We start from the raw sequence: 26,129 nt of genomic DNA on the forward strand, positions 1-26,129 counted from the left end.
AGTGGGATTTGGGAATTGATCTGAGATTTATGAAGGGTTTGATCTGGGATTTGGGAAGAATTTGATCTGGGATTTGGGAAGGATTTGATCTGGGATTTGGGGATGATTTGATCTGGGATTTGGGAATTGATCTGGGATTTGGGAAGTGTTTGATCTGGGATTTGGGAAGGATTTGATTGGGATTTGGGAATTGCTATGGCATTTGGGAAGGATTTGATCTGGGATTTGGGATGGATTTGCTGGTTAAGAGATTTAGATGGGCTTGGTGTTTAGCATGAGGTCAGAGGTCAGAGTGGAGCTCTCTCAACCTCTGCTTTGCCACTGTTACTGAAATTTATTTTGTGGACTTGTCTCCTCACACAGGAACATTGAACAGACAGGGACTAAATTAATTCAAAACTCAAAACAAAACCAGGAGGAAAACAGCATTGCTGGAAATACTCAGCAGGCCAGGCAGCATCTGCAGAGAGAGAAACAGTGTTCATGTTTCAGATTGTGACCTTTCAGGTTCTGATAAAAGGTATGTTAAGCTATAGAGAAATAACTTGTAGTAACTTTGTTTTTCTCCCCATAGACACTGCCAGACCTGCTGAACATTTCCAGCATTTTCTGTTTTTATTTCAGATTTCCAGCATCTGCAGTATTTTACAAGAAAGACATTTTAACGCCACAAGTTGAACTGAGACTGGAAGAATTGTTTCCTGAAGTCATGCTGAGGTCTGAATGAAGCATTAAAATTTCCCAAAATCAAACAAACATTCAAAAAGGTCTCCTGTTCACTGAACCTACAGCTCAACACGTCAGCTGCTAGATTGTCAGACAGCGAAACCCGATAGATTTGAGTCAGATATCAGTTAAACTCCCTGACTCAGGGAAACAATCACAAGTCAGACTGAGTGGGGCCTCTAGAACATCGATGTGTCTGTCACCTGGGTTACCACCTGAACACTGTCCAGAACTGGCTCTTCAATCACCCACTGGGAGTGATCTGACCCTCAGGCAGGTCGAGTCAATCAGTCAGTTGCTCCTCAAAGTATTTTTTTCTGAGTTTCTGTCATTCCACCTTTGGAATCCACAGCTCTTGACTAATGATTGAATAAAGAAGGAATTTTGCGTGTTGTCCTTGTCACACGTAGCCAGGTTTCACAGCTGACCGTCTGCAGTTCGGACAACCCCTGCTTCCACTGCTTTGTATACATCTGGAACAGGAAGACTCATTATTAGAAGCAGCCTGATTACCTTCGACTCCCCTGTTAGTCAAGAATCTATCTACCTCAGCCTAAAAAATATTCAATGGCCCAGCCTCCACTGTTCTCCGGGGAAGAGAGTTCCAAAGATTCGCAATCCTCTAAGAGAAAAAACTCTCCTCATCTCTGTCTTAAATCGGAGACCTGTTATTTTTTACCTATGTCCCCTAGATCTAGTCCCTCCCACAAGGGGAAACATCCTTTCAGCATCCACACTGTCAAGCCCCTATCCACACTGTCAAGCCCCCTCAGGATCTTATATGTTTCAACAAGATCCTCTCTCATTCTTCTTAACTCCAATGGGTACAGGCCCAACCTGTCCAACCTTTCCTCATAAGACAAATCCCTTCATCCCAGGAATCAGCCGAGTGAACCTTCTCTGAACTGTTTCTGATGCATTTATATCCTTTCTTAAGTAAGGAGACCAAAACTGTACACAGCGCTCCAGATGTGGTCTCACCAAGGCCCTGTACAGCTGCAGTAAAACTTCACTACTTTTATTTTCCCTTCCCCTTGCAATAAACAATGTTCCACCTGCCTTTCTAATCACTTGCTGTATCTGCATGCTGACTTTTCCTGATTCATGTACCAGGACATCCAGGTCCCTCTGTATCTCAAAGTTCCACAATCTCTCCCCATTTAAATAATATCCTGCTTTTCTATTCTTCCTGCCAAAGTGGACAACTTCACATTTTCCCACATTACATTCCATCTGTCAAATTTTTGCCCACTCACTTAACCTGTCTATACCCCTCTGCAGACTCTCTACCTCCTCTTCACAACTTACTTTCCGACCTAACTTTGTGTCATCAGCAAATTTAGCAACCATACATTCACTCCCTTCATCCAAATCATTGATATAGATTGTAAATAGTTGAGGACTCAACACTGATCCCTGTGGAGTTCCACTAGTCTCATCTTGCCAACCAGAAAAAGACCCACTTATCCCTACTCTCTGCTCCCTGTTAGCTAACCAATCCTCTACCAGATACTAACCATCACAGAGACAGAGAGAGAGAGTACTGACCCTCTGACAGTGCAGCACTTCCTCAGTACTGACCCTCCAACAGTGCAGCACTCCCTCAGTACTAACCCTCTGACAATGCAGCACTCCATCAGTACTAACCCTCTGACAGTGCAGTGCTCACTCAGTACTGACACTCCGACAGTGCAGCAGTCCCTCAGTACTGAACATCTGAGAATGCAGCGCTGCCTCAGTACTGACAGTCTGACTGTGTTGCACTCCCTCAGTACTGACCCTCCAGTAGTGCAGCACTCCCTCAGTACTCACACTCTGACAGTGCAACGTTACTACAGTGCATGCTCACTCAGTAGTGACCCTCCAACAGTGCTGTGCTGCCCAATACTGCACTGAAATGCCTGAATGCCTGGCTGAAATGTGTGCTGAAGTCACGTTGGGAGTCTGGACATTTGACTCAGTGTATACAACCTGACCATGCATTGCCAAGGAATTCTGACCGTTAATTCCTGTTCCTCCAATCTTGCTTACTTACTTTAGATGAAAGAGATGGGAACATGGCAGTGCCTGGAGTTGTGAGTTCTTATCTCCAATCGAATCTCCACACATCCCACAGTATAACTCCATGTCTTCCATACACTCGTGGAATTTGACAACGTGCTCCCGGAGAAGTTGCTGGGAGCCCTTTGTGCGATAGATTGTCTCACTCAAACAGTGTGCCTTCAGCATGTACAACTGGAGGGAGAGGGCACAGAAAACAGGCTAGAGCAGGAAGAGAAAACAGAAACAGTCACACACACACGCCAGACATACACACACATGCCAGACACACACACATGCCAGACACATACACACACACACCGGATACACACATACAGCAGGCACACACACACATGCCAGACACACACACATGCATCAGTCACACACAAACATGCCAGACACACACACACACCAGACACACACACACACAGCAGGCACACACACACGCATCAGACACACACACACACAAACCCATATACACACACACACACACACACACATCGTTGTCAAAAATATTGGGTATAGTAGAATCGTGATTATGGTTTGGATTTTCAGAGTCGTGGTGTCTGTGCATCTTTAAATATGGCGGATGGGATCTGGATCCTGAAGTCCCGCCTCCATTTCTGGAAGATCTAATTTTTCTAAGGGGGAATGGGGCAGAGCATGGCTCACATATGAGGGACACTTGAACTTAGCAGGGGAATTTGAACTCAACTGCTGGGTTTTTGCCTTATACTGTAGTGAGGGAGTCACAAAGTTATGGAGGAGGCATAATGCTTGTGAAAAGTGGATAAGGTATGTAGAACTGTCAAGCTATTTAAATCCTTAACACTTTAAAAAATGATAAAAGCCTGAGTTGGAGTTTAGGAAACTCAAGCTGTGAAATTATTTCAATATCCAGCCCTTTAAATATTTGGGAAATATTCGCCTGCCTGTGTCACTGAGAATTGAAAAAAGATCTGTTCTAGCAGTTACAATAACTGTTTGTTGACAATACCCCAAGGGCTGTCATTACATCATAATTCATGGTTGACTGCTTTCCATATCTATAATTATCACAGCAAGTGGGTTGCAAGTTCATAGTTTGGTTGACAGCTCAAAGACTTTATTGAAGAATTAGATGTTTTTAATGTGGGGTTTATGAATAGAAGCCTGTCTGTTTTCAGAAAGGATTAAGTGCTTAAGGAGCTTTTAATGTATTGAATAGCCTTTCATGAGTGAGAGTGAAAGCTATAATACATATTTAGATCTTTATCTTATTTGGTCTCAACATGGCTCCTGAGGCTTGTCCTTGATGGATTCTGGGTGAGTTAAGGGTCATGGGCATGATCTGACATGGATGGGGCATGGGGAGAGAGGGTTGATGGAGTGTGAGGGGTGAGGGCTAGGTGGCTTAACATTTAATTAAACAACTGGGACGAAGTTCCAGAGAAGCAAGGTTGGCCTTTTGTAGAGCCCACTCAGCACTTGGCAGACTCTGTGCTGTGCTATCATTATAGTATTATAAGCTATCATTATCACAGTAGGGGATTTGTAAAGTCACAGTTTGATTGACAGCTCAAAGAGGTTTTTAAAGCATTAGATGTCTTTGATATGTGGCTAAGAATACAAATCTGTTTGTTTTGATACAGGATTACATACATGAGGGGATTTAAATATTTTGAATGGGTTTTAATGAGTGCGAGTGTTTTTAATATACAGTGAACTTTTATAAAAAATATTTAGAACTTTATTTCATTTCATCTCAGCATGGCTCCTGAAGTCTGCCCATGATGGATACTGGATCAGTTGGCATGGAGGTTGTTAGGGGAAAAGGGTGGTGGCATTAAGGGGATTATAAGCTGGCATTAGGATGGCTATAAGGGGTCATGACAGGTGGGTGAAGAGGTGTGTTGAAATGGAGAGTATGAGAGTCATTGGGCTGGGTAGAAGGCCTGGGTTGGCATGAGTTCACATGTATTGGCAGGGGGGGTGGGTGGGGGTGTGAGGATGTGATGGTGAGGGCTAGCAGGTGTGATGTTTAATAAAACAACTGGGACAAAGTTCCAGAGAACCAAAGTGAACCTTATAAACGGCCTGCCTCAGCACTTGGCAGCCCCTGTGATTGCCTCTGATCAGGAGGCATGGTGGGCCCGGCTCCATTCCGAATCCACCCAGCCACCCCCACAACAAAAATCCCACCATTCGGGACACCTCTTCCCAAGTTGTGTGCAGTGAGCCAGGAAATTTCCTGATTCTTGCTGCCCAACTCAGGAGTGCAATCACAAGCGCAATCTGATTATTTGATCATAGAGTGTTAGGCCCTTGCTGTGGTATTCGGTATCACTCGCTCTGGTATCCAGTATCACTCAATCTGGTATTCGGTGTCACTCGCTCTGGTATCCGGTGTCACTCGCTCTGGTATCCGGTGTCACTCGCTCTGGTGTTCGGTGTCACTCGCTCTGGTATCCGGTGTCACTCGTTCTGGTATTCGGCGTCACTCACTCTGGTATTCGGTGTCGCTCGCTCTGGTATTCGGTGTCACTCGCTCTGGTATTCAGTATCCCTCGCTCTGGTATTCGGTATCGCTCACTCGGGTATTCGGTATCGTTCGCTCCAGTATTCAATATCACTCGCTCTGGTATTCGGTGTCACTCACTCTGGTATTCAGTATCCCTCGCTCTGGTATTCGGTATCGCTCACTCGGGTATTCGGTGTCGCTCACTCAGGTATTCGGTATCACTCGCTCCGGTATTCGGTATCGTTCGCTCCAGTATTCGATATCACTCGCTCTGGTATTCGGTGTCACTCGCTCTGGTATTCGGTATTACAAGGTTCCTCATGTCCCTATTTGGTAAACAATTCACCATGGAAACTGACTGCAAACCATTGGAAATGATTTGGCACAAGCCACTGGTGAGTGCACCACCCAGACTAAAAGCTTTTGATAAAATACCAGGCTATGACTTCGATGTCCATTACAGACCTGGGAGCAAAACGGTCATTCAGATGCACTGAGCAGGTTACACAATCTTAAAAAACTGCAGACATCTCGCTAGAGCCACAAATAGATGATGTAGACATTTATGTAGAAGATATACTCAATGTCAATCTGATGGGTTTTGGTTAACACAAATGCAGCCAACTTCATGAGGAAACAGCTAATGACCCATGACTGAAGGCATCATGGACAGTTGGTGTAGAATGTTGGCCTGATACGATATGAGACGCGCCTGACACTCTTGCTGTTTTTGGGCATACGAGGTGAACAAGGTATTTCACGAGGTGTGATTTTCAAGGTAAAACAGGTGCTGGCACCTGAAGCTCTTCAGATTGTCACAGTTACACCAGGGGCATATGGGCAGAGAGCGAACAAGGTGCCTGGGAAGGTATATACTGTGATTTGGCCAGGGAGCAACAACAACATCAAGAAGACAGTGAGGATGTGTGAAGCATGTCAGAGACACCAGTCACATCAACACAAAGAACCTTTACACCCTCACCAAGTTCCATCGTCCCCTTGGTCTAAAATCACAACAGATTTATTCACTATCCATGGTGATGACTTTCTCCTAGTCCCTGACCACTTTTCCAAGTTTCCAATCATCAGACAATCGAAGGATATCTCCAGTGCATCCGTGGCAGACACAATGAGTTCAAATTTCTTCTGAAGGGATCATATCAGATAATGGGCCTCAATATACTGGCAGACCTTTTAGGGACACCTGTGAAAAATGGGATATAAACCATGTGACAGCCTCGCCACACTATCCCAGATCCAATGGTCTCGTTGAGCAAACGCTTCACACTGTTATATCATTAAACATAAAGATCTCTATATCACCATGTTGTATTTAGGAGCAATGCCTTTAGACATCGGCTTACTGTCACCAGCAGAAATCATGTTCCGAAGGCAGATTAGGACAACCTTGCCAAGCCATCAACCTGTCCCGTTTCTCAGAGATACAGGAGAAACTTCTCAAAACAAGGGAGAAGGAACACTGTGTACAACCGACATGTAGGCGTGGAACTGCCTAGTCTGCATGTAGGACAAAACGTGCAAGTCATACATCCTACCCAGGGAACTTGGTGGTCTGCAGGAGTATCCAAAGTGTGCAATGAGCAAATGGAGTACAATATGGGGAAGTGTGAAATTATTCACTTTGGTTGAAAGAACAGAAAAGCACAATTTTTTTTAAAGGTGAGAGGGTCCCTGTGACATGAGAACAACTCCAACACCATATGTTCAAAACTTAATCCTTACTGCTAGTTTTAAAAATGGACTTTATGCCGAACCAAAAAGATGTCTGCTACAAATCACTTGACCACAGGGTTGCCCCTTTGTCTTAGAACTATCACCAGGAGTTTCAAGAACAAAACAATTCTTTGCTCAGCTTCTAGAATCTCACACTTCATTGTACAGAGTGCTTGTGATCACAAAGACCGAGAGGCTCGCACATCTAATGTTGTTTCATCTAGAGTGCTGCTAACAGACTCATTTCACACCTGAGATTGTCCAGATCCACTTCCAAGGGAACCACAGGGATGTGATTTACATCTGAGAAACTCACCCTGCTAGTGGAGTCAGTGCATCTGCCTAGACAATGGCTTTCCAAACATCAGACCCAACAACTAATGACTAGGAAGTTATCAGTCCTGAAATCAAAGCCAATTCCAGACACTGGATAAACATCCCTTTTTGAAGCCATTATGGACAAGGAAGGCCACATGGCTCCAGTGACCATTTTGAAATCCCTATATGCCATTGAGAACAGGTCAGCCTGCTGTAATGTCCAGCTAGGGAACCACCAAGAAACAGGCCCCTCCAAGCAGAGCACGAGCCTATACCTCAAAACCTGTCTCCGCTGGAAGATTTCATAGCAGTGCCTACAGAACTGACCCAGTCGCTGCTTTATCTTGGAGTCAACACCAATTGAAAAGCGAATACAACAACTTCAGTCTTCAGCCAGCTGAACTCAACACCTATGTGAAAGAATTCCTCATTGGATCCTGACTCTGGAAATCATATAAGCTAATATTCATTTCTGTGGTTCTTGTACTTTTTCTGTCCATAGTTTATACCCCCGCCTCAAACTTTACTGTGTGTGAGTGTGTGTGCTTGGAGTAGGGCATTGCAAACACTCCTTCCCCTGGGTTTTGAATGTGGAAAAATAAACTAACTTTCTGACTTACCAGAGTACAATGTAGGAAAATGTGAAATTGTCCATTTTGGCAGGAAGAATGATTATTATCCAAATGGTGAGAGATTACAGAGCTCTGAGATTCAGAGGGATCTGGGTGTCTGAGTGCATGAATCACAAAAGACTAATATGCAGGTACAGCAAGTAATTAGGAAAGTCAATTGAATGTTATCATTTATTGTGAGGGGAATTGAATACAAAAGTAGGGAGGTTATGCTTCAGTTGTACAGGGCACTAGTGAGACCACATCTGGAGTATTGTGTACAGTATTGGTCTCCTTATGTAAGGAAGGATGTAAATGCATCGGAACCAGTTCAGAGAAAGTTTGCTAGACTAATACCAGGAATGGGTGGGTTGTTTTATGAGGAAAGGTTGGACAGGTTCGGCTTGTATCCGCTGGAGTTTACAAGAGTAAGAGGCGACTTGATTGAAACCTTTAAGATCCTGAGGGTTCTTGACAGGGTGCATGTGGAGAGGATGTTTCCTTTTGTGGAAGAATCTAGAACTAGGGGTCACATTTAAAAATAAGGGGTCGCCCATTTAAGATAGAGATGAGAAATATTTTTCTCTGAGTGCTGTGAGGCTTGAGAACTCTCGTCCTCAGAACTCAATAGAGTCTTTGAATATTTTTAAGGCAGGGCTAGATAGACTCTTGATAAGCAAGGGAGTGAAAGGTAATCGGGGTAGGTGAGAATGTGGAGTTGAGGTTACATTCAGATCCGCCATGATCAGATTGAATGGAGGAGCAGGCTTGAGAGGCCTATTCCTGCTCCTAGTTTGTATGTTCTAATGTATGTTAATCCTAACTTGAGTTGCTGCAGGTTATTAGTAAATTGAGGATTGGGAAACCATGCCACCAGATACTTCAAACATAATTCAAAACACCTTCTGCTTACAGGCAGGTGGTGAGAGGAAATTGATACAGTTTGCCTGCCTCTCCCCTATCCGTGACGCTTGTAAATGTTGATGTTCAAAGAGACTTGAGTGGGCTCAGATAAGGGATGCAATGAGTCAGCATGCAGGTGCAGCAAGCAATGAGGAAGGCAAATGGCACGTTGACCTTTATTGCAAGGGGTTTGGAGTACAAGAATAAGGAAGTCTTGCTGCAGTTGTACTGGGTTTTGGTAAGACTGCACCTGGAATACGGTGCTCAGTTTTGGTCTCCATGTTTAAGAAAGGATACACTTGCATTGGAGGTGGTACAGCAAAGGTTCATTAGTTTGGTTCCTGGGATAAGGGGGTTGGCCTATGATGAGAGGCTGAGGAAATTGGGCCTATATTCTTGGAGTTTAGAAGAATGAGAGGCGATCTTTTTGAAAGTGACAATATTCTGAGATGGTCTGATCGGGTAGATGCTGAGAGATTCTTTCTGCTGGTCGGGGAATCAAAAACACGGGGGTACAGTCTCAGGATGAGGGGACAATCACTTAGGACTGAGATGAGGAGAAATTTCTTCACTCAAAGGGTTGTGAATCTTTGGAAATCTCTACCCAAGAGGGCTGTGGATGCTCCATCATTGAATACTGTCAAGGCTGGGATAGACATCTTATAGTGCTGACTTTGTCTGCACAGGAGTGCTGCTTTGGGCTGCAGTAGAGTGCTTAAGTTGGAATTTGGTGACTGAGGGAGTTTGGTGAGGAGGGAAAGAAGTGATCCTTTGAGTACTGTTAATACAGTCGGGTAAGTATTTACTACTTTAATCGCTTGTAGTTTTTAAGGTCTTATTTTGAGGTTCATCGTTTGTAAGTGCTATATTCTTTAACAACAAGGAGCAGGGAAGAAGGGCCCGAGGGTAATTGATATTATTTGATATTAAGTATCTTCCAAAAGGTTTAACTTAACTTAAAGGGGTAAGTCATGGCAGGGGAGCTCAAAGCTGTGGTGTGCTCCTCCTGCTCTATGTGGGAATCCAGGAACATTTTCAGTTCCTGCGGCCAGCATGTGAGCAGGAAGTGTCTCCAGCTGCAGCTCCTGGAAGCCTGGGTTTCGGAGCTGGAGTGGCAGCTGGGGACAATGTGGAGCATCCATGAGGCAGAAAGTATCGTGGATAGCATGTACAGAAAGGTGGTCACACCGCAGGCTAAGAGTCCACAGGCAGGAATGGAATGGGTGACCACCAGGCAGATCAAGAGGACTAGCCAGGCAATGCAGGAATCTCCTGTGCCAATCCCCTGCAAAACAGATATACCACTTTGGATACTGTTGGGGGGAAATGGTCTCCCGGGGAAAGCAGCAACAGCCACATTCGTTGCACCACGGTTGGCTCGGCTGCACAGGGGAGGAGTAAAATGTGTGGGAATGCAATAGTTATAGGGGGTTCAATTGTAAGGGGAATAGATAGGCGTTTCAGTGGCCGCAAATGAGACTCCAGGATGGTATGTTGCCTCCCTGGTGCTCGGGTCAAGGATGTCTCAGAGTGGCTAGAGGACATTCTGAAGGGGGAAGATGAACAGCCAGTGGTCATGGTACACATTGGTACAAACAACAGAGGTAAAAAAAAAGGGATGAGGTCCTAAAAGCAGAATATAGGGAGTTAGGAAATAAGTTGAAAAGTAGGACCTCAAAGGTAATGATCTCACAGTGCCATGTGTTAGTCAGAGTAGAAATATCAGGATATCGGATGAATACGTGGCTGAAGAGATGGTGTGAGGGGGTGCGTTTCAGATTCCTGGGACATTGGGACCGGTTCTGGGGGAGGTGGGACCAATACAAACTGGACGGGTTACACCTGGGCAGGACCGGGACTGATGTCCTAGGGGGAATATTTGCTAGAGTGGTTGGGGAGGGTTTAAACTAAAATGGCAGGGGGATGGGAACCTATGCAAGGAGTCAGAGGAAGGGGAATCAATGACAAGAACAAAAGACAGAAAGGGGAATAAGAAAAGTGATAGGCAGAGAAATCAAGGGCAAGAATCAAACAGGGCCTCAGTGAAAAATAGTGGGAACGGGACAAGTAATGTTAAAAAAACAAGCCTTAAAGCTTTGTGTCTTAATGCAAGGAGCATTCACAATAAAGTGGATGAATTAAATAGCAAATAGACGTAAACAGTTATGATATAGTTGGGATTACGGAGACATGGCTGCAGGGTGCCCAGGGATGGGAACTGAACATTCAGGAGTATTCAGTATTAGGAAGGACAGACAAAAAGGAAATGGCGGTGGAGTGTATTGCTGGTTAAAGAGGAAATTAACACAATATTGAGGAAAGATATTAGCTCCGACGATGTAGAATCTGTATGGGTCGAACTGAGAAACACTAAGGGGCAAAAAAGCATTAGTGGGAGTAGTATATAGGTCCCCAAACTGTAGTGGTGATGTCGGGGATGGCATCAAACAGGAAATTAGAGACGCATATAATAAAGGAACATTTGTAATTATGGGTAATTATAATTAATCTGCATATAGATTGGACAAATCAAATTAGTAACAATACTGTAGAGGAGGAATTCCTGGAGTGTATACGGGATATTTTTCTGGACCAATACATTGAAGAACCAACTAGAGAACAGGCCACCCTCGACTGGGTATCGTGTAATGAGAAAGGAATAATTGGCAATCTAGTTGTGCAAGGCCCCTTGGGGATGAGCCACCATAATATGATAGAGTTCTTCATCAAGATGGAGAGTGATGTGGTTGATTCTGAGACTAGGGTCCTGAATCTTAATAAAGGAAGTTACGATGGTATGAGGCGTGAGTTGTGGCTATGATGGATTGGGAAACATTACTTAAAGAGATGACGGTGGATAGGCAATGGCAAACATTCAAAGAGCACATGGGTGAACTGCAACAATTGTTTATTCCTGTCTAGCACAAAAGTAAAGCAGGAAAGATGGCCAAACCATGGCTTACAAGGGAAATTAGAGATAGTATTAGATCCAAGGAAGAGGCATACAAATTGGCCAGAAAAAACAACAGACCTGAGGATTGGGAGCAGTTTAGAATTCAGCAAAGGAGGACCAAAGGATTGATTAAGAAGGGGAAAACAGAGTAGGAGAGCAAGCTTGCAGGGAACATAAAAACTGATTGTAAAAGTGTCTCTAGGTATGTGAAGAGAAAAAGATTAGTGAAAACAAATGTAGGTCCCTTACAGTCAGAATTAGGGGAATTTATAATGGGGAACAAAGAAATGGCTGACCAAATAAATACATACTTTGGTTCTGTCTTCACAAAGGAGAACACAAATAACATACCAGAAATGTTGGGGAACACAGGGTTTAATGAGAGGGAGGAACTGAAAGAAATCAATATTAGTAGGAAAATGGTGTTGGAGAAATTGATGGGACTGAAGGCTGATAAATCCCCAGGGCCTGATAATCTACATCCCAGAGCACTTAAGGAAGTGGCCTTAGAAATAGTGGATGCATTGATGGTCATCTTCTGAGATTTTATAGACCCTGGAACAGTTCCTACAGATTGGAGGGTAGCTAATGTAACCCCACTATTTAAAAAGGGAGGTAGAGAGAAAACAGGGAATTATAGACCAGTCAGCCTGACGTCGGAAGTGGGGAAAATTCTAGAGTCCATTATAAAAGATGTAATAGCTGAGCACTTGGAAAACAGTGGCAGAATCGGACAGAGTCAGCATGGATTTACGAAAGGGAAATCATGCTTGACAAATCCACTGGAATTTTTCGAGCATGTGACTAGTAGAGTTGATGAGGGGGAGCCAGTGGATGTGGTTTATTTGGACTTTCAGAAGGGTTTCGACGAAGTCCCACATAAGAGATTAGCGTGTAAAAGTAAAGCGCATGGGATTGGTTGTAGTGTATTGAGATGGATAGAAAACTGTTTGGCAGACAGGAAACAAAGAGTAGGAATAAATGGGTCTTTTTCTGAATAGCAGGCAGTGACTAGTGGGGTACCACAGGGATCGGTGCTGGGAACCCAGCTATTCACAAAATATATTAATGATTTAGAAGAGGGAGCTAAATGTAATATCTTCAAATTTGCAGATGACACAAAGCTCGGTGGGAGGGTGCGCTGTGAGGAGGATGCAGAGATGCTTCTGTGTGATTTGGACAAGCTGAATGAGTGGGCGAATGCATGGCAGATGCAGTATAATGTGGATAAATTTTGGTAGCAAAAACAGGATGGCAGATTATTATCTGAATAGCTATAATTTGAGAGAGGGGAATGTGCAACGAGACCTGGGTGTCCTTGTACACCAGTTACTGAAGGTAAGCAAGCAGGTGCAGCAGGCGGTAAAGAAGGCAAATGGTATGTTGGACTTCATAGCGAGAGGATTTGAGTACAGGAGCAGGGATGACTTGCTGCAATTGTACAGGGCCTTGGTAAGACCACACCTGGAATATTGTGTGCAGTTTAGGTCTTCTTATCTGAGGAAGGATGTACTTGCTATAGAGGGAGTGCAGCGAAGGTTTACCTGACTGATTCCTGGTGGTGGGACTGACATATGAGGAGAGATTGAGTCGGTTAGGATTATATTCGCTGGAGTTCAGAAGAATGAGGGGGTTCTCATAGAAACCTATAAAATTCAAACAGGACTAGAAAGGGTAGATGCAGGAAGGATGTTCCCGATGGTGGGGGAGTCCAGAACCAGGGGTCACAGTGTGAGATATGGGGTAGACCATTTAGGACTGAGAAGAGGAGACATTTCTTCACCCAGAGAGTGGTGAGCCTATGGAATTCGCTGCCACAGAAAGTAGTTGAGACCAAAACATTGTATGTTTTCAATAAGGAGTTAGATATAGCTCTTGATGCGAAAGGGATCAAAGGATAGGGGGAGAAAGCGGGAGCAGGCTATTGAGTTGAATGATCAGACATGATCATGATGAAAGGCGGAGCAGGCTCGAAGGGCTGAATGGCCTACTCCTACTCCTATTTTCTGTGTTGCTATGTTTCTATGACAGATTTTTGGTCCTTCAGGCAATTAAGGGATATGGGCGGGAAAGTGCAGTTGAAACCCAAGGTCAACCAAGAGGGTAGGGAGCAGGCTCGATGGGCTGAGTGGTCTGGTCCTGCTCCTCTGATCCTGTGAAACTCCCACACAGCCGACACTGCCCACCCCGTCATGCACCCGACACTGCCCCCACAGTCGCACACGACACTGCCCCCATAACCGCACCTGACACTGTCCCCACACTCGTACCAACACTGCCCACCCCCTCACACCCGACACTGCCCATACCCCCGCACCCGACACTGACCCCACACTTGCACCTGACACTGCCCATCCCCACACTATCCTGACAGTGCCCACACCCACACTCTCCTGCCACTGCCCACCCCCACACTCTCCCGACACTGCCCAACCCCTCATGCACATGACACTGCCCAACCCATCACACCCGACACTGCCCACCCACTCACGCACACGACACTGCCCACTCCCTCACTCACCCGACACTGCCCACCACCTCACACACGACACTGCCCACCCACTCACGTACCCGACACTGCCCACCCCCTCACTCACACGACACTGCCCACCCACTCACGCACCGGACACTGCCCACCCCCTCACACTCACGATACTGCCCACCCACTCACGCACCGGATACTGCCCACCCCCTCACTCACCCGACACTGCCGAACCCCTCACTCACCCGACACTGCCCACCCCCTCACTCACCCGACACTGCCCAACTACTCACTCACCCGACACTGCTCCCAGACTCGCACCCGACACTGACCAACACCTTAATCACCCGACACTGCCCACCCACTCACTCACCCGACACTGCCCCCAGACTCGCACCCGACACTGCCCAACCCCTTACTCACCCGACACTGCCCACCCCCACACGCACCCGTAACTGCCCACCCCCTCACTCACCCGACACTGCCCACCCCCTCACTCACCCGACACTGCCCACCCCCTTACTCACCCGACACTGTCCACCCACTCACTCACCCGTCGCTTCCTACTCCCTCACTCACCTGACACTTCCCACTCCCTCACTCACCTGACACTTCCCACCCCCTCACTCACCTGACACTTCCCACCCCCTCACTCACCCGACACTTCCCACTCCCTCACTCACCTGACACTTCCCACCCACACACTCAACCGAAACTGCCCAGCCCCTCACACTCCCGACACTGCCCACCCTCTCGTTCACCCGACACTGCCCAACCCCTAACTCACCCAACACTGCCCACCCCCTCACTCACCCGAAACTGCCCACTCCCTCACGCACCCGAAACTGCCCACCCACTCACTCACCCGAAACTGCCCACCCCCTCACGCACCCGACACTGCCCACTCCCTCACACTCCCGACACTGCCCACCCACTTACTCACCCGACACTGCCCACCCACTCACTCACCCGACACTGCCCCCAGACTCGCACCCGACACTGCCCCACCCCTCATGCACTCGACACTGACCCCAGACTCGCAGCCGACACTGCCCTCAGACTCGCACCCGACACTGCCCATCCACTCACACTCCCGACACTGCCCACCCACTCACTCATCTGACACTGACCCCAGACCCGCAGCCGACACTGCCCCCAGACTCGCACCCGACACAGCCCATCCACTCACACTCCCGACACTGCCCACCCACTCACTCACCCGACACTGCCCATACCGTCACTCACCCGACACTGCCCACCCCCACTCACCCGACACCGCCCACCCCCTCACTCACCCGACACTGCCCATACCGTCACTCACCCGACACTGCCCACCCCCTCACGCTCTCGACACTGCCCCCACACTCGTACCACCGACACTACTCATCCCCTCACACACCCGACACTGCCAACCCACTCACTCACCCGACACTGCCCACCCCCTCACACATCCGACACTGCCAAGCCACTCACTCACCCGACACTGCCCCCAGACTCGTACCACCGACACTACTCATCCCCTCACACACCCGACACTGCCAACCCACTCACTCACCCGACACTGCCCACCCCCTCACACATCCGACACTGCCAAGCCACTCACTCACCCGACACTGACCCCAGACTCGCACCCAACACTGCCCCCAGACTCGCGCCCGACACTGCCCAACCCCTGACTAACCCAACACTGCCAACCCACTCACGCACTCATCACTGCCCACCCCCTCACGCACCCGTAACTGCCCCCACACTCGTACACCCGACACTGTCCACCCCCTCACTCACCCGACAGTGCCCACCCCCTCACTCACCTGACACTGCCCGCACCCTCAAGCACGCAACACTGCCCAACCTCTCACTCACCCGACACTGACCACCTCCTCACTCACCCAACACTGCCCACCCCCTCATACTCCCGGCACGGCCCACCCCCTCACGCACCCGGCACTGCCCACCCCCTCACTCAGCCGACACTGCCCAACCCCTCACTCAGTCGACACAGCCCACCCCCTCACACTCCCGAAACTGCACACCCCCTCACGCACCCGACACTGACCAACCCCTCACTCAGCCGACACTGCCCAGCCCCTCACACACCCGACACTGCCCACCCTCCCATTCACCCGACACTGCCCAACCACTCACACACCCGACACTGCCCAACCCCTCACACACCCGACACTGCCCACCCTCCCATTCACCCGACACTGCCCAACCCCTCACACACCCGACACTGCACACCCCCTCACGCACCCGACATTGCCCAGCCCCTCACAATCCCGACACTGCCCACCCTCCCATTCACCCGACACTGCCCAACCCCTCACACACCCGACACTGCCCACCCCCTCACACACCCGACACTGCCCACCCCCTCTCGCACTCGACACTGCCCAGCCCCTCACACTCCCGCCACTGCCCACCCTCCGATTCACCCGACACTGCCCACACCCTCACACTGCCCCCAGACACGCACCCGACACTGCCCACCCACTCACTCAGCTGACACTGCCCCCAGATTCACACCCAACACTGCCCACAACCTTATTCACCCGACACTGCCCAGCCCCTCATGCACCCGACACTGCCCACCCACTCACTCACCCGACACTGCCCCCAGACTCACACCCGACACTGCCCCCAGACTCGGTCCCGACACTGCCCACCCACTCACTCACTCACCCGACACTGACCACCCACTCACTCACCCGACACTGCCCACCCACTCACTCACTCACCCGACACTGCCCACCCACTCACTCACACGACACTGCCCACCCCGTCACGCACTCGACACTGCCCACCCCCTGACGCACTCGACACTGCCCACACCCTCATTCACCCGTCAATGCCCACCCCCTCAAGAACCCGACACTGCCCACACCCTCACGCACCCCACACTGCCCACCCCCTTACTCACCTGACACTGGCCACCCACTCACTCACCCGACACTGCTCAACCCCACACTCACCCGACACTGCCCACCCCCTCACGCTCCTGACACTGCCCACCCCCTCACATGCCCGAAACTGCCCACACCCTCACTCACCCGACACTGCCCAACCCCTCACTCACCCTACACTGCCCAACCCCTCACTCACCCTACACTGCCCACCGCCCCACGCATCCGACACTGCCCATGCCTTCACACACCCGACACTGCCCACCCCCTCACATTCCCGACACTATCCACCCTCTCATTCATCTGACACTGCTCACCCCCTCACTCACCCGACACTGCCCACCCCCTCATGCTCCTGACACTGCCCACCCTCTCACATGCCCGAAACTGCCCACCCCCTCACTCCCCCGACACTGCCCACCCCCTCACTCCCACGACACTGCCCACCCCCTCACTCCCCCGACACTGCCCACCCCCTCACACTCCTGACACTGCCCACCCTCTCACATGCCCGAAACTGCAAACACCCTCACACACCCGACACTGCCCAACCCCTCACGCACCCGACAATGCCCACCCTCCCATTCACCCGACACTGCCCAACCCCTCACTCACCCGACACTGCTCAACCCCTCACTCACCCGACACTGCACACCCCCTCACGCACCCGACATTGCCCAGCCCCTCACAATCCCGACACTGCCCACCCTCCCATTCACCCGACACTGCCCAACCCCTCACACACCCGACACTGCCCACCCCCTCACACACCCGACACTGCCCACCCCCTCTCGCACTCGACACTGCCCAGCCCCTCACACTCCCGCCACTGCCCACCCTCCGATTCACCCGACACTGCCCACACCCTCACACTGCCCCCAGACACGCACCCGACACTGCCCACCCACTCACTCAGCTGACACTGCCCCCAGATTCGCACCCAACACTGCCCACAACCTTATTCACCCGACACTGCCCAGCCCCTCATGCACCCGACACTGCCCACCCACTCATTCACCCGACACTGCCCCCAGACTCGCACCCGACACTGCCCCCAGACTCGGTCCCGACACTGCCCACCCACTCACTCACTCACCCGACACTGACCACCCACTCACTCACCCGACACTGACCCCAGACTTGCACCCGACACTGCTCCCAGACTCGCACCCGACACTGTCCACCCCCTCATGCACCCGACACTGCCCACCCACTCATTCACCCGACACTGCCCCCAGACTCGCACCCGACACTGCCCCCAGACTCGGTCCCGACACTGCCCACCCACTCACTCACTCACCCGACACTGCCCACCCACTCAATCACCCGACACTGACCCCAGACTTGCACCCGACACTGCTCCCAGACTCGCACCCGACACTGTCCACCCCCTCAGGCACCCGACACTGCCCACCCCATCATTCACCCGACACTGCCCACCCACTCACTCACACGACACTGCCCACCCCGTCACGCACTCGACACTGCCCACCCCCTGACGCACTCGACACTGCCCACACCCTCATTCACCCGTCAATGCCCACCCCAAGAACCCGACACTGCCCACACCCTCACGCACCCCACACTGCCCACCCCCTTACTCACCTGACACTGGCCACCCACTCACTCACCCGACACTGCCCAACCCCACACTCACCCGACACTGCCCACCCCCTCACGCTCCTGACACTGCCCACCCCCTCACATGCCCGAAACTGCCCACACCCTCACTCACCCGACACTGCCCAACCCCTCACTCACCCTACACTGCCCACCCACTCAGTCACCCGACACTGCCCACCGCCCCACGCATCCGACACTGCCCATGCCTTCACACACCCGACACTGCCCACCCCCTCACATTCCCGACACTGTCCACCCTCTCATTCATCTGACACTGCTCACCCCCTCACTCACCCGACACTGCCCACCCCCTCATGCTCCTGACACTGCCCACCCCCTCACATGCCCGAAACTGCCCACCCCCTGACTCCCCCGACACTGCCCACCCCCTCACACTCCTGACACTGCCCACCCTCTCACATGCCCGAAACTGCAAACACCCTCACTCACCCGACACTGCCCAACCCCTCACGCACCCGACACTGCCCACCCACTCAGTCACCCGACACTGCCCACCCCCTCACACACCCGACACTGCCCACCCCCTCACACACCCGACACTGCCCAACCCCTCACGCACCCGACACTGCCCACCCCCTCACATTCCCGACACTGTCCACCCTCTCATTCATCTGACACTGCCCACCCCCTCACAATCCCGAAACTGCCCACCCACTCACTCACCCGACACTGCCCCCAGACTCGCAACCGACACTGCCCACCCCCTTTCTCACCCGTCACTGCCCACCCCCTCACGTGCTCGACACTGCCCACCCCCTCACACTCCCGACACTGCCCACCCCCTCACACACACGACACTGCCCACACCCTCACTCACCCGACATTGCCCACTCCCTCACACACCCAACACTGCCCAAACCCTCACACACTCGACACTGCCCACCCCCTCACACACCCGACACTGCCCACCCCCTCACACACCCATTACTGCCCACCCTCTCACTCACCCGACACTGCCCACCCCCTCACACACCCATTACTGCCCACCCTCTCACTCACCCGACACTGCCCACCCCCTCACTCACCCGACACTATCCACCCAGTTATACTCCCGACACTGCCCTCACACTGCTGACACTGCCCACCACCTCACGCACCTGACACTGCCTACCCCCTCACTCACCCTACACTGCCCACCCCCTCACTCACCCGACACTGCCCACCCCCTCACACACCCATTACTGCCCACCCTCTCACTCACCCGACACTGCCCACCCCCTCACTCACCCGACACTATCCACCCAGTTATACTCCCGACACTGCCCTCACACTGCTGACACTGCCCACCCCCTCACGCACCTGACACTGCCTACCCCCTCACTCACCCTACACTGCCCACCCCCTCATATTGCTGACACTGCCCACCCCCTCACATGCCCGAAACTGCCCACACCCTCACTCACCCGACACTGCCCACCCCCCCACTCACCCGACACTGCCCAACCCCTCACTCATCCGACACTGCCCACCCCCTCACTCACCCGACACTGCCCACCCCCTCACGCACCTGACACTGCCTACCCACTCACTCACCCTACACTGCCCACCCCCTCATACTGCTGACACTGCCCACCCCCTCACACACCTGACACTGCCTACCCACTCACTCACCCTACACTGCCCACCCCCTCATACTGCTGACACTGCCCACCCCCTCACATGCCCGAAACTGCCCACACCCTCACTCACCCGACACTGCCCACCCCCCCACTCACCCGACACTGCCCAACCCCTCACTCATCCGACACTGCCCACCCCCTCACTCACCCGACACTGCCCCCAGACTCGCCCCCGACACAGCCCACACCTTCGCACACCCAACACTGCCGACCCCCTCATTCGCACGACACTGCTCACACCATCATTCACCCGACACTGCCCACCCCCTCACACACCCGACACTGCCCACCCCCCCACTCACCCGACACTGCCCACCCCCTCATACTCCCGACATTGCCCACCCCCTCAAGCACCCGACACTGCTCGCCCCCTCACTCACCCGACACTGCCCACCCTCTCACTCACCCGACACTGCCAACCAATCACTCACCCGACACTGCCCACCTACTCACGCACCCGAGACTGCCCACCCCCTTACTCACCCGACGCTGCCCACCCTCTCACTCACCGACACTGCCCACCCCCTCACTCACCCGACACAGCCCACCCACTCACTCACCCGACACTGTCCACCCCCTTATACCCCCGACACTTCCCACCCCCTCACGCACCTGACACTGCCCACCCCCTCACTCATCCGACACTGCCCACACACTCAGTAACCCGACACTGCCGACCGCCCCATGCATCCGACACTGCCCACCCCCTCACACACCCGCATTGCCCATGCCCTCACACACCCGACACTGCCCACATCCTCACGCACCCGACACTGCCCACCCCCTCACACACCCGACACTGCCCACCCTCTCATTAATCGGACACTGCCCACCCCCTCACACTCCCGACACTGCCCACCCACTCATTCACCCGACACTGCCCACCCGCTCATACACCCGACACTCCCCACCCACTCACTCACCCGACGCTGCCCCCAGACTCACACCCGACACTGTCCAACCCCTTACTCACCCGACACTGCCAACCCCCTCACGCACCCGACACTGCCCACCCCCTCACTCCCCCGACACTGCCCACCCCCTCACACTCCTGACACTGCCCACCTCTCACATGCCCGAAACTGCCCACACCCTCACTCACCCGACACTGCCCAACCCCTCATTCACCCGACACTGCCCACCCACTCAGTCACCCGACACTGTCCACCCCCTCACACACCCGACACTGCCCACCCACTCACTCACCCGACACTGCCCACCCACTCACTCACCCGACACTGCCCCCAGACTCGCACCCGACACTGCCCAACCCCATACTCACCCTACACTGCCCAACCCCTCACTCACGCGTCACTGCCCACCCACTCATGCACCCAACACCGCCCACCCCCTCATTCACCCAACACTGACCCCAGACTCGCCCCGACACTGCCCAACCCCTTACTCACCCGACACTGCCCACCCCCACACGCACCCGTAACTGCCCACCCCCTCACTCACCCGACACTGCCCACCCCCTCACTCACCCGACACTGCCCACCCACTCACACACCTGGCACTACCCACCCCCTCACTCACCCGTCGCTTCCTACTCCCTCACTCACCTGACACTTCCCACTCCCTCACTCACCTGACACTTCCCACCCCCTCACTCACCCGACACTGCCCACCCCCTCACTCAACTGATACTTCCCACCCCCTCACTCACCTGACAATTCCCACCCACACACTCACCCGAAACTGCCCAGCCCCTCACACTCCCGACACTGCCCACCCTCTCGTTCACCCGACACTGCCCAACCCCTAACTCACCCAACACTGCCCAACCCCTCACTCACCCGAAACTGCCCACCCACTCACTCACCCGAAACTGCCCACCCACTCACTCACCCGACACTGCCCCCAGACTCGCACCCGACACTCCCCCACCCCTCACGCACTCGACACTGACCCCAGACCCGCAGCCGACACTGCCTTCAGACTCGGACCCGACACTGCCCATCCACTCACACTCCCGACACTGCCCACCCACTCACTCACCCAACACTGACCCCAGACCCGCAGCCGACACTGCCCCCAGACTCGCACCCGACACAGCCCATCCACTCACACTCCCGACACTGCCCACACACTCACTCACCCGACACTGCCCATACCGTCACTCACCCGACACTGCGCACACCCTCACGCACTCAACACTGCCCTCCGCCTCACTCACCCGACACTGCCCACCCCGTCACTCACCCGACACTGTCCACCCCCTCACTCACCCGACACTGCCCATACCGTCACTCACCCGACACTGCCCACCCCCTCACGCACTCGACACTGCCCCCACACTCGTACCACCGACACTACTCATCCCCTCACACACCCGACACTGCCAACCCACTCACTCACCCGACACTGCCCACAGACTCGCACCCGACACTGCCAACCCACTCACTCACCCGACACTGCCCACAGACTCGCGCCCGACACTGCCCAACCCCTGACTAACCCAACACTGCCAACCCACTCACGCACTAATCACTGCCCACCCCCTCACGCACCCGTAACTGCCCCCACACTCATACACCCAACACTGCCCACCCCCTCACTCACCCGACAGTGCCCACCCCCTCACTCACCTGACACTGCCCGCAACCTCACTCACCCGACCATGCCCACCCCCTCATGTACCCGAGACTGCCCACCCCTCACTCAACCGACACTGCCCACCCACTTACTCACCTGACACTGCCCAGCCCCTCACGCACTCGACACTGCCCACCCCCTCACTCACCCGACACTGCCCAACCCCACACTCACCCGACCCTGCCCATACCCTCACTCACCCGACGCTGCCCACCCACTCACGCACCCGACACCGCCCACCCACTCACTCACCCGACACTGCCCCCAGACTCGCTCCCGACACTGCCCATGCCCTCACACACCCGACACTGCCCACCTCCTCACGCACCCGACACTGCCCACCTCCTCACACACTCGACACTGCCCACCCCCTCACGCACCCGACACTGCCCATCTCCTCACACACCCGACACTGCCCACCCCCTCACACACCCGACAATGCCAACCTCCTCACACACCGACACTGCCCACCCACTCATGCACCCGACCATGCCCACCCCCTCACACTCCCGACTCTGCCCACTGTCTCATTCATCTGACACTGCCCACACCCTCACACTCCCGACACTGCCCACCCACTCACTCACCCGACACTGCCTCCAGACTCGCAGCCGACACTGACCCCAGACTCGCACCCGACACTGACCCCAGACTCGCACCCGACACTGCCCAACACCTTTCTCACCCGACACTGCCAACCCCCTCATGCACCCACCACTGCCCACCCCCTCACTCACCCGACACTGCCCACCCCCTCACTCACCCACCACTGCCCACCCCCTCACTCACCCGACACTGCCAACCCACTCACACACCCGACACTGCCCACCCCCTCACGCACTCGACACTGCCCACCCCCTCACACTCCCCACACTGCCTACCCCCTCACACACCCGACACTGCCCACCCCCTCACACACTCGACACTGCCCACCCCCTCATACACCTGACACTGCCCAGCCCCTCACACTTCCGATACTGCCCACCCCCTCACACTCCCGATACTGCCCACCCCCTCACACACCCGACACTGCCCACCCCCTCACACACTCGACACTGCCCACCCCCTCATACACCTGACACTGCCCAGCCCCTCACACTTCCGATACAGCCCACCCCCTCACACTCCCGATACTGCCCACCCCCTCACACACCCGACACTTCCCAACCCCTCACACTCCCGACACTGCCCAGCCCCTCACACAACCACTGACCAGCCCCTCACACACCCTACACTGCCCACCCCCTCATTCACCCGGAACTGCCCACACCCTCACACACCCAACACTGCCCACCACCCCACGCACCCGACACTGCCCACCCACTCACTCACCCGACACTACACACCCACTCACTCACCCGACACTGCCGACCCCCTCACACACATGACACCGCCAACCCATCCACTCACCCGACACTGCCCACAGACTCCCACTGGACACTGCCCCCAGACACGCACCCGACACTGCCCACCCACTCACTCACCCGACACTGCCCACCCGCTCACACACCTGACACTGCCAACCTATACTCACTCACCCGTAACTAACCCCAGACTTGCAGCCGACACTGCCCCCAGACTCGCACCCGACACTGCCCAACCCCACACTCACCCGACACTGCCAACCCCCTCACGCACCCGACACTGTCCCACCCCTCACTCACCCGACACTGCCCACCCCCTCACGCTCCTGACACTGCCCACCCCCTCACATGCCCAAAACTGCCCACACCCTCACTCACCCGACACTGCCCAACCCCTCACTCACCCGACACTGCCCACCCACTCAGTCACCCGACACTGCCCACCGCCCCACGCATCCGACACTGCCCATGCCTTCACACACCCGACACTGCCCACCCCCTCACATTCCCGACACTGTCCACCCTCTCATTCATCTGACACTGCTCACCCCCTCACATGCCCGAAACTGCCCACCCCCTCACTCCCCCGACACTGCCCACCCCCTCACACACCCGAAACTGCCCACCCCCTCATGCTCCTGACACTGCCCACCCCCTCACATGCCCGAAACTGCCCACCCCCTCACTCCCCCGACACTGCCCACCCCCTCACACTCCTGACACTGCCCACCCTCTCACATGCCCGAAACTGCAAACACCCTCACACACCCGACACTGCCCAACCCCTCACGCACCCGACACCCCCCCCCCCTCACAATCCCGCAACTGCCCACCCACTCACTCACCCGACACTGCCCCCAGACTCGCAACCGACACGCCCACCCCCTTTCTCACCCGTCACTGCCCACCCCCTCACACTCCCGACACTGCCCACCCCCTCACACACACGACACTGCCCACACCCTCACTCACCCGACATTGCCCACACCCTCACACACCCACCACTGCCCACCCCCTCACTCACCCGACACTGCCAACCCCCTCACGCACTCGACACTGCCAACCCCCTCACGCTCCCACCACTGCCCACCCCCTCACTCACCCGACACTGCCTACCCCCTCACACTACCCACACCGCCTCCCCCCTCACACACCCGACACTGCCAACCCCCTCACGCACTCGACACTGCCCACCCCCTCACACTCCCCACACTGCCTACCCCCTCACACTTCCGATACTGCCCACCCCCTCACACTCCCGACACTGCCCACCTCCTCACACACCCGACACTTCCCAACCCCTCACACTCCCGACACTGCCCAGCCCCTCACACAACCACTGACCAGCCCCTCACACACCCTACACTGCCCACCCCCTCATTCACCCGGAACTGCCCACACCCTCACACACCCAACACTGCCCACCACCCCACGCACCCGACACTGCCCACCCCCTCACACACACGACACTGCCCACACCCTCACTCACCCGACATTGCCCACACCCTCACACACCCACCACTGCCCACCCCCTCACTCACCCGACACTGCCAACCCCCTCACGCACTCGACACTGCCAACCCCCTCACGCTCCCACCACTGCCCACCCCCTCACTCACCCGACACTGCCTACCCCCTCACACTACCCACACTGCCTACCCCCTCACACACCCGACACTGCCCACCCCCTCACACTCCCCACACTGCCTCCCCCTCACACACCCGACACTGCCC

The 26,129-nt window shown here is 53.9% G+C and overlaps 1 protein-coding gene across 1 annotated transcript in view; it reads right to left on the reverse strand.

The window, feature by feature from the left end:
* Positions 1 to 411: 411 nt before the first annotated feature.
* rapsn (receptor-associated protein of the synapse, 43kD) overlaps positions 412 to 26,129 on the reverse strand; it is a 146,675-nt gene continuing 120,957 nt past the window's right edge. Inside the window, exons 5-6 of the mRNA XM_078548778.1 lie at positions 2,762 to 2,961; positions 412 to 1,199 (exon numbers count right to left, since the gene is read on the reverse strand). Coding sequence (XP_078404904.1) covers positions 1,127 to 1,199; positions 2,762 to 2,961 — 273 coding nt within the window. The 3' untranslated portion in view covers positions 412 to 1,126. The remainder of the gene's footprint in view (positions 1,200 to 2,761; positions 2,962 to 26,129) is intronic.

Source organism: Cetorhinus maximus, chromosome 9 (assembly GCF_964194155.1).
Source record: "Cetorhinus maximus chromosome 9, sCetMax3.hap1.1, whole genome shotgun sequence".
Lineage (NCBI taxonomy): Eukaryota > Metazoa > Chordata > Chondrichthyes > Lamniformes > Cetorhinidae > Cetorhinus > Cetorhinus maximus.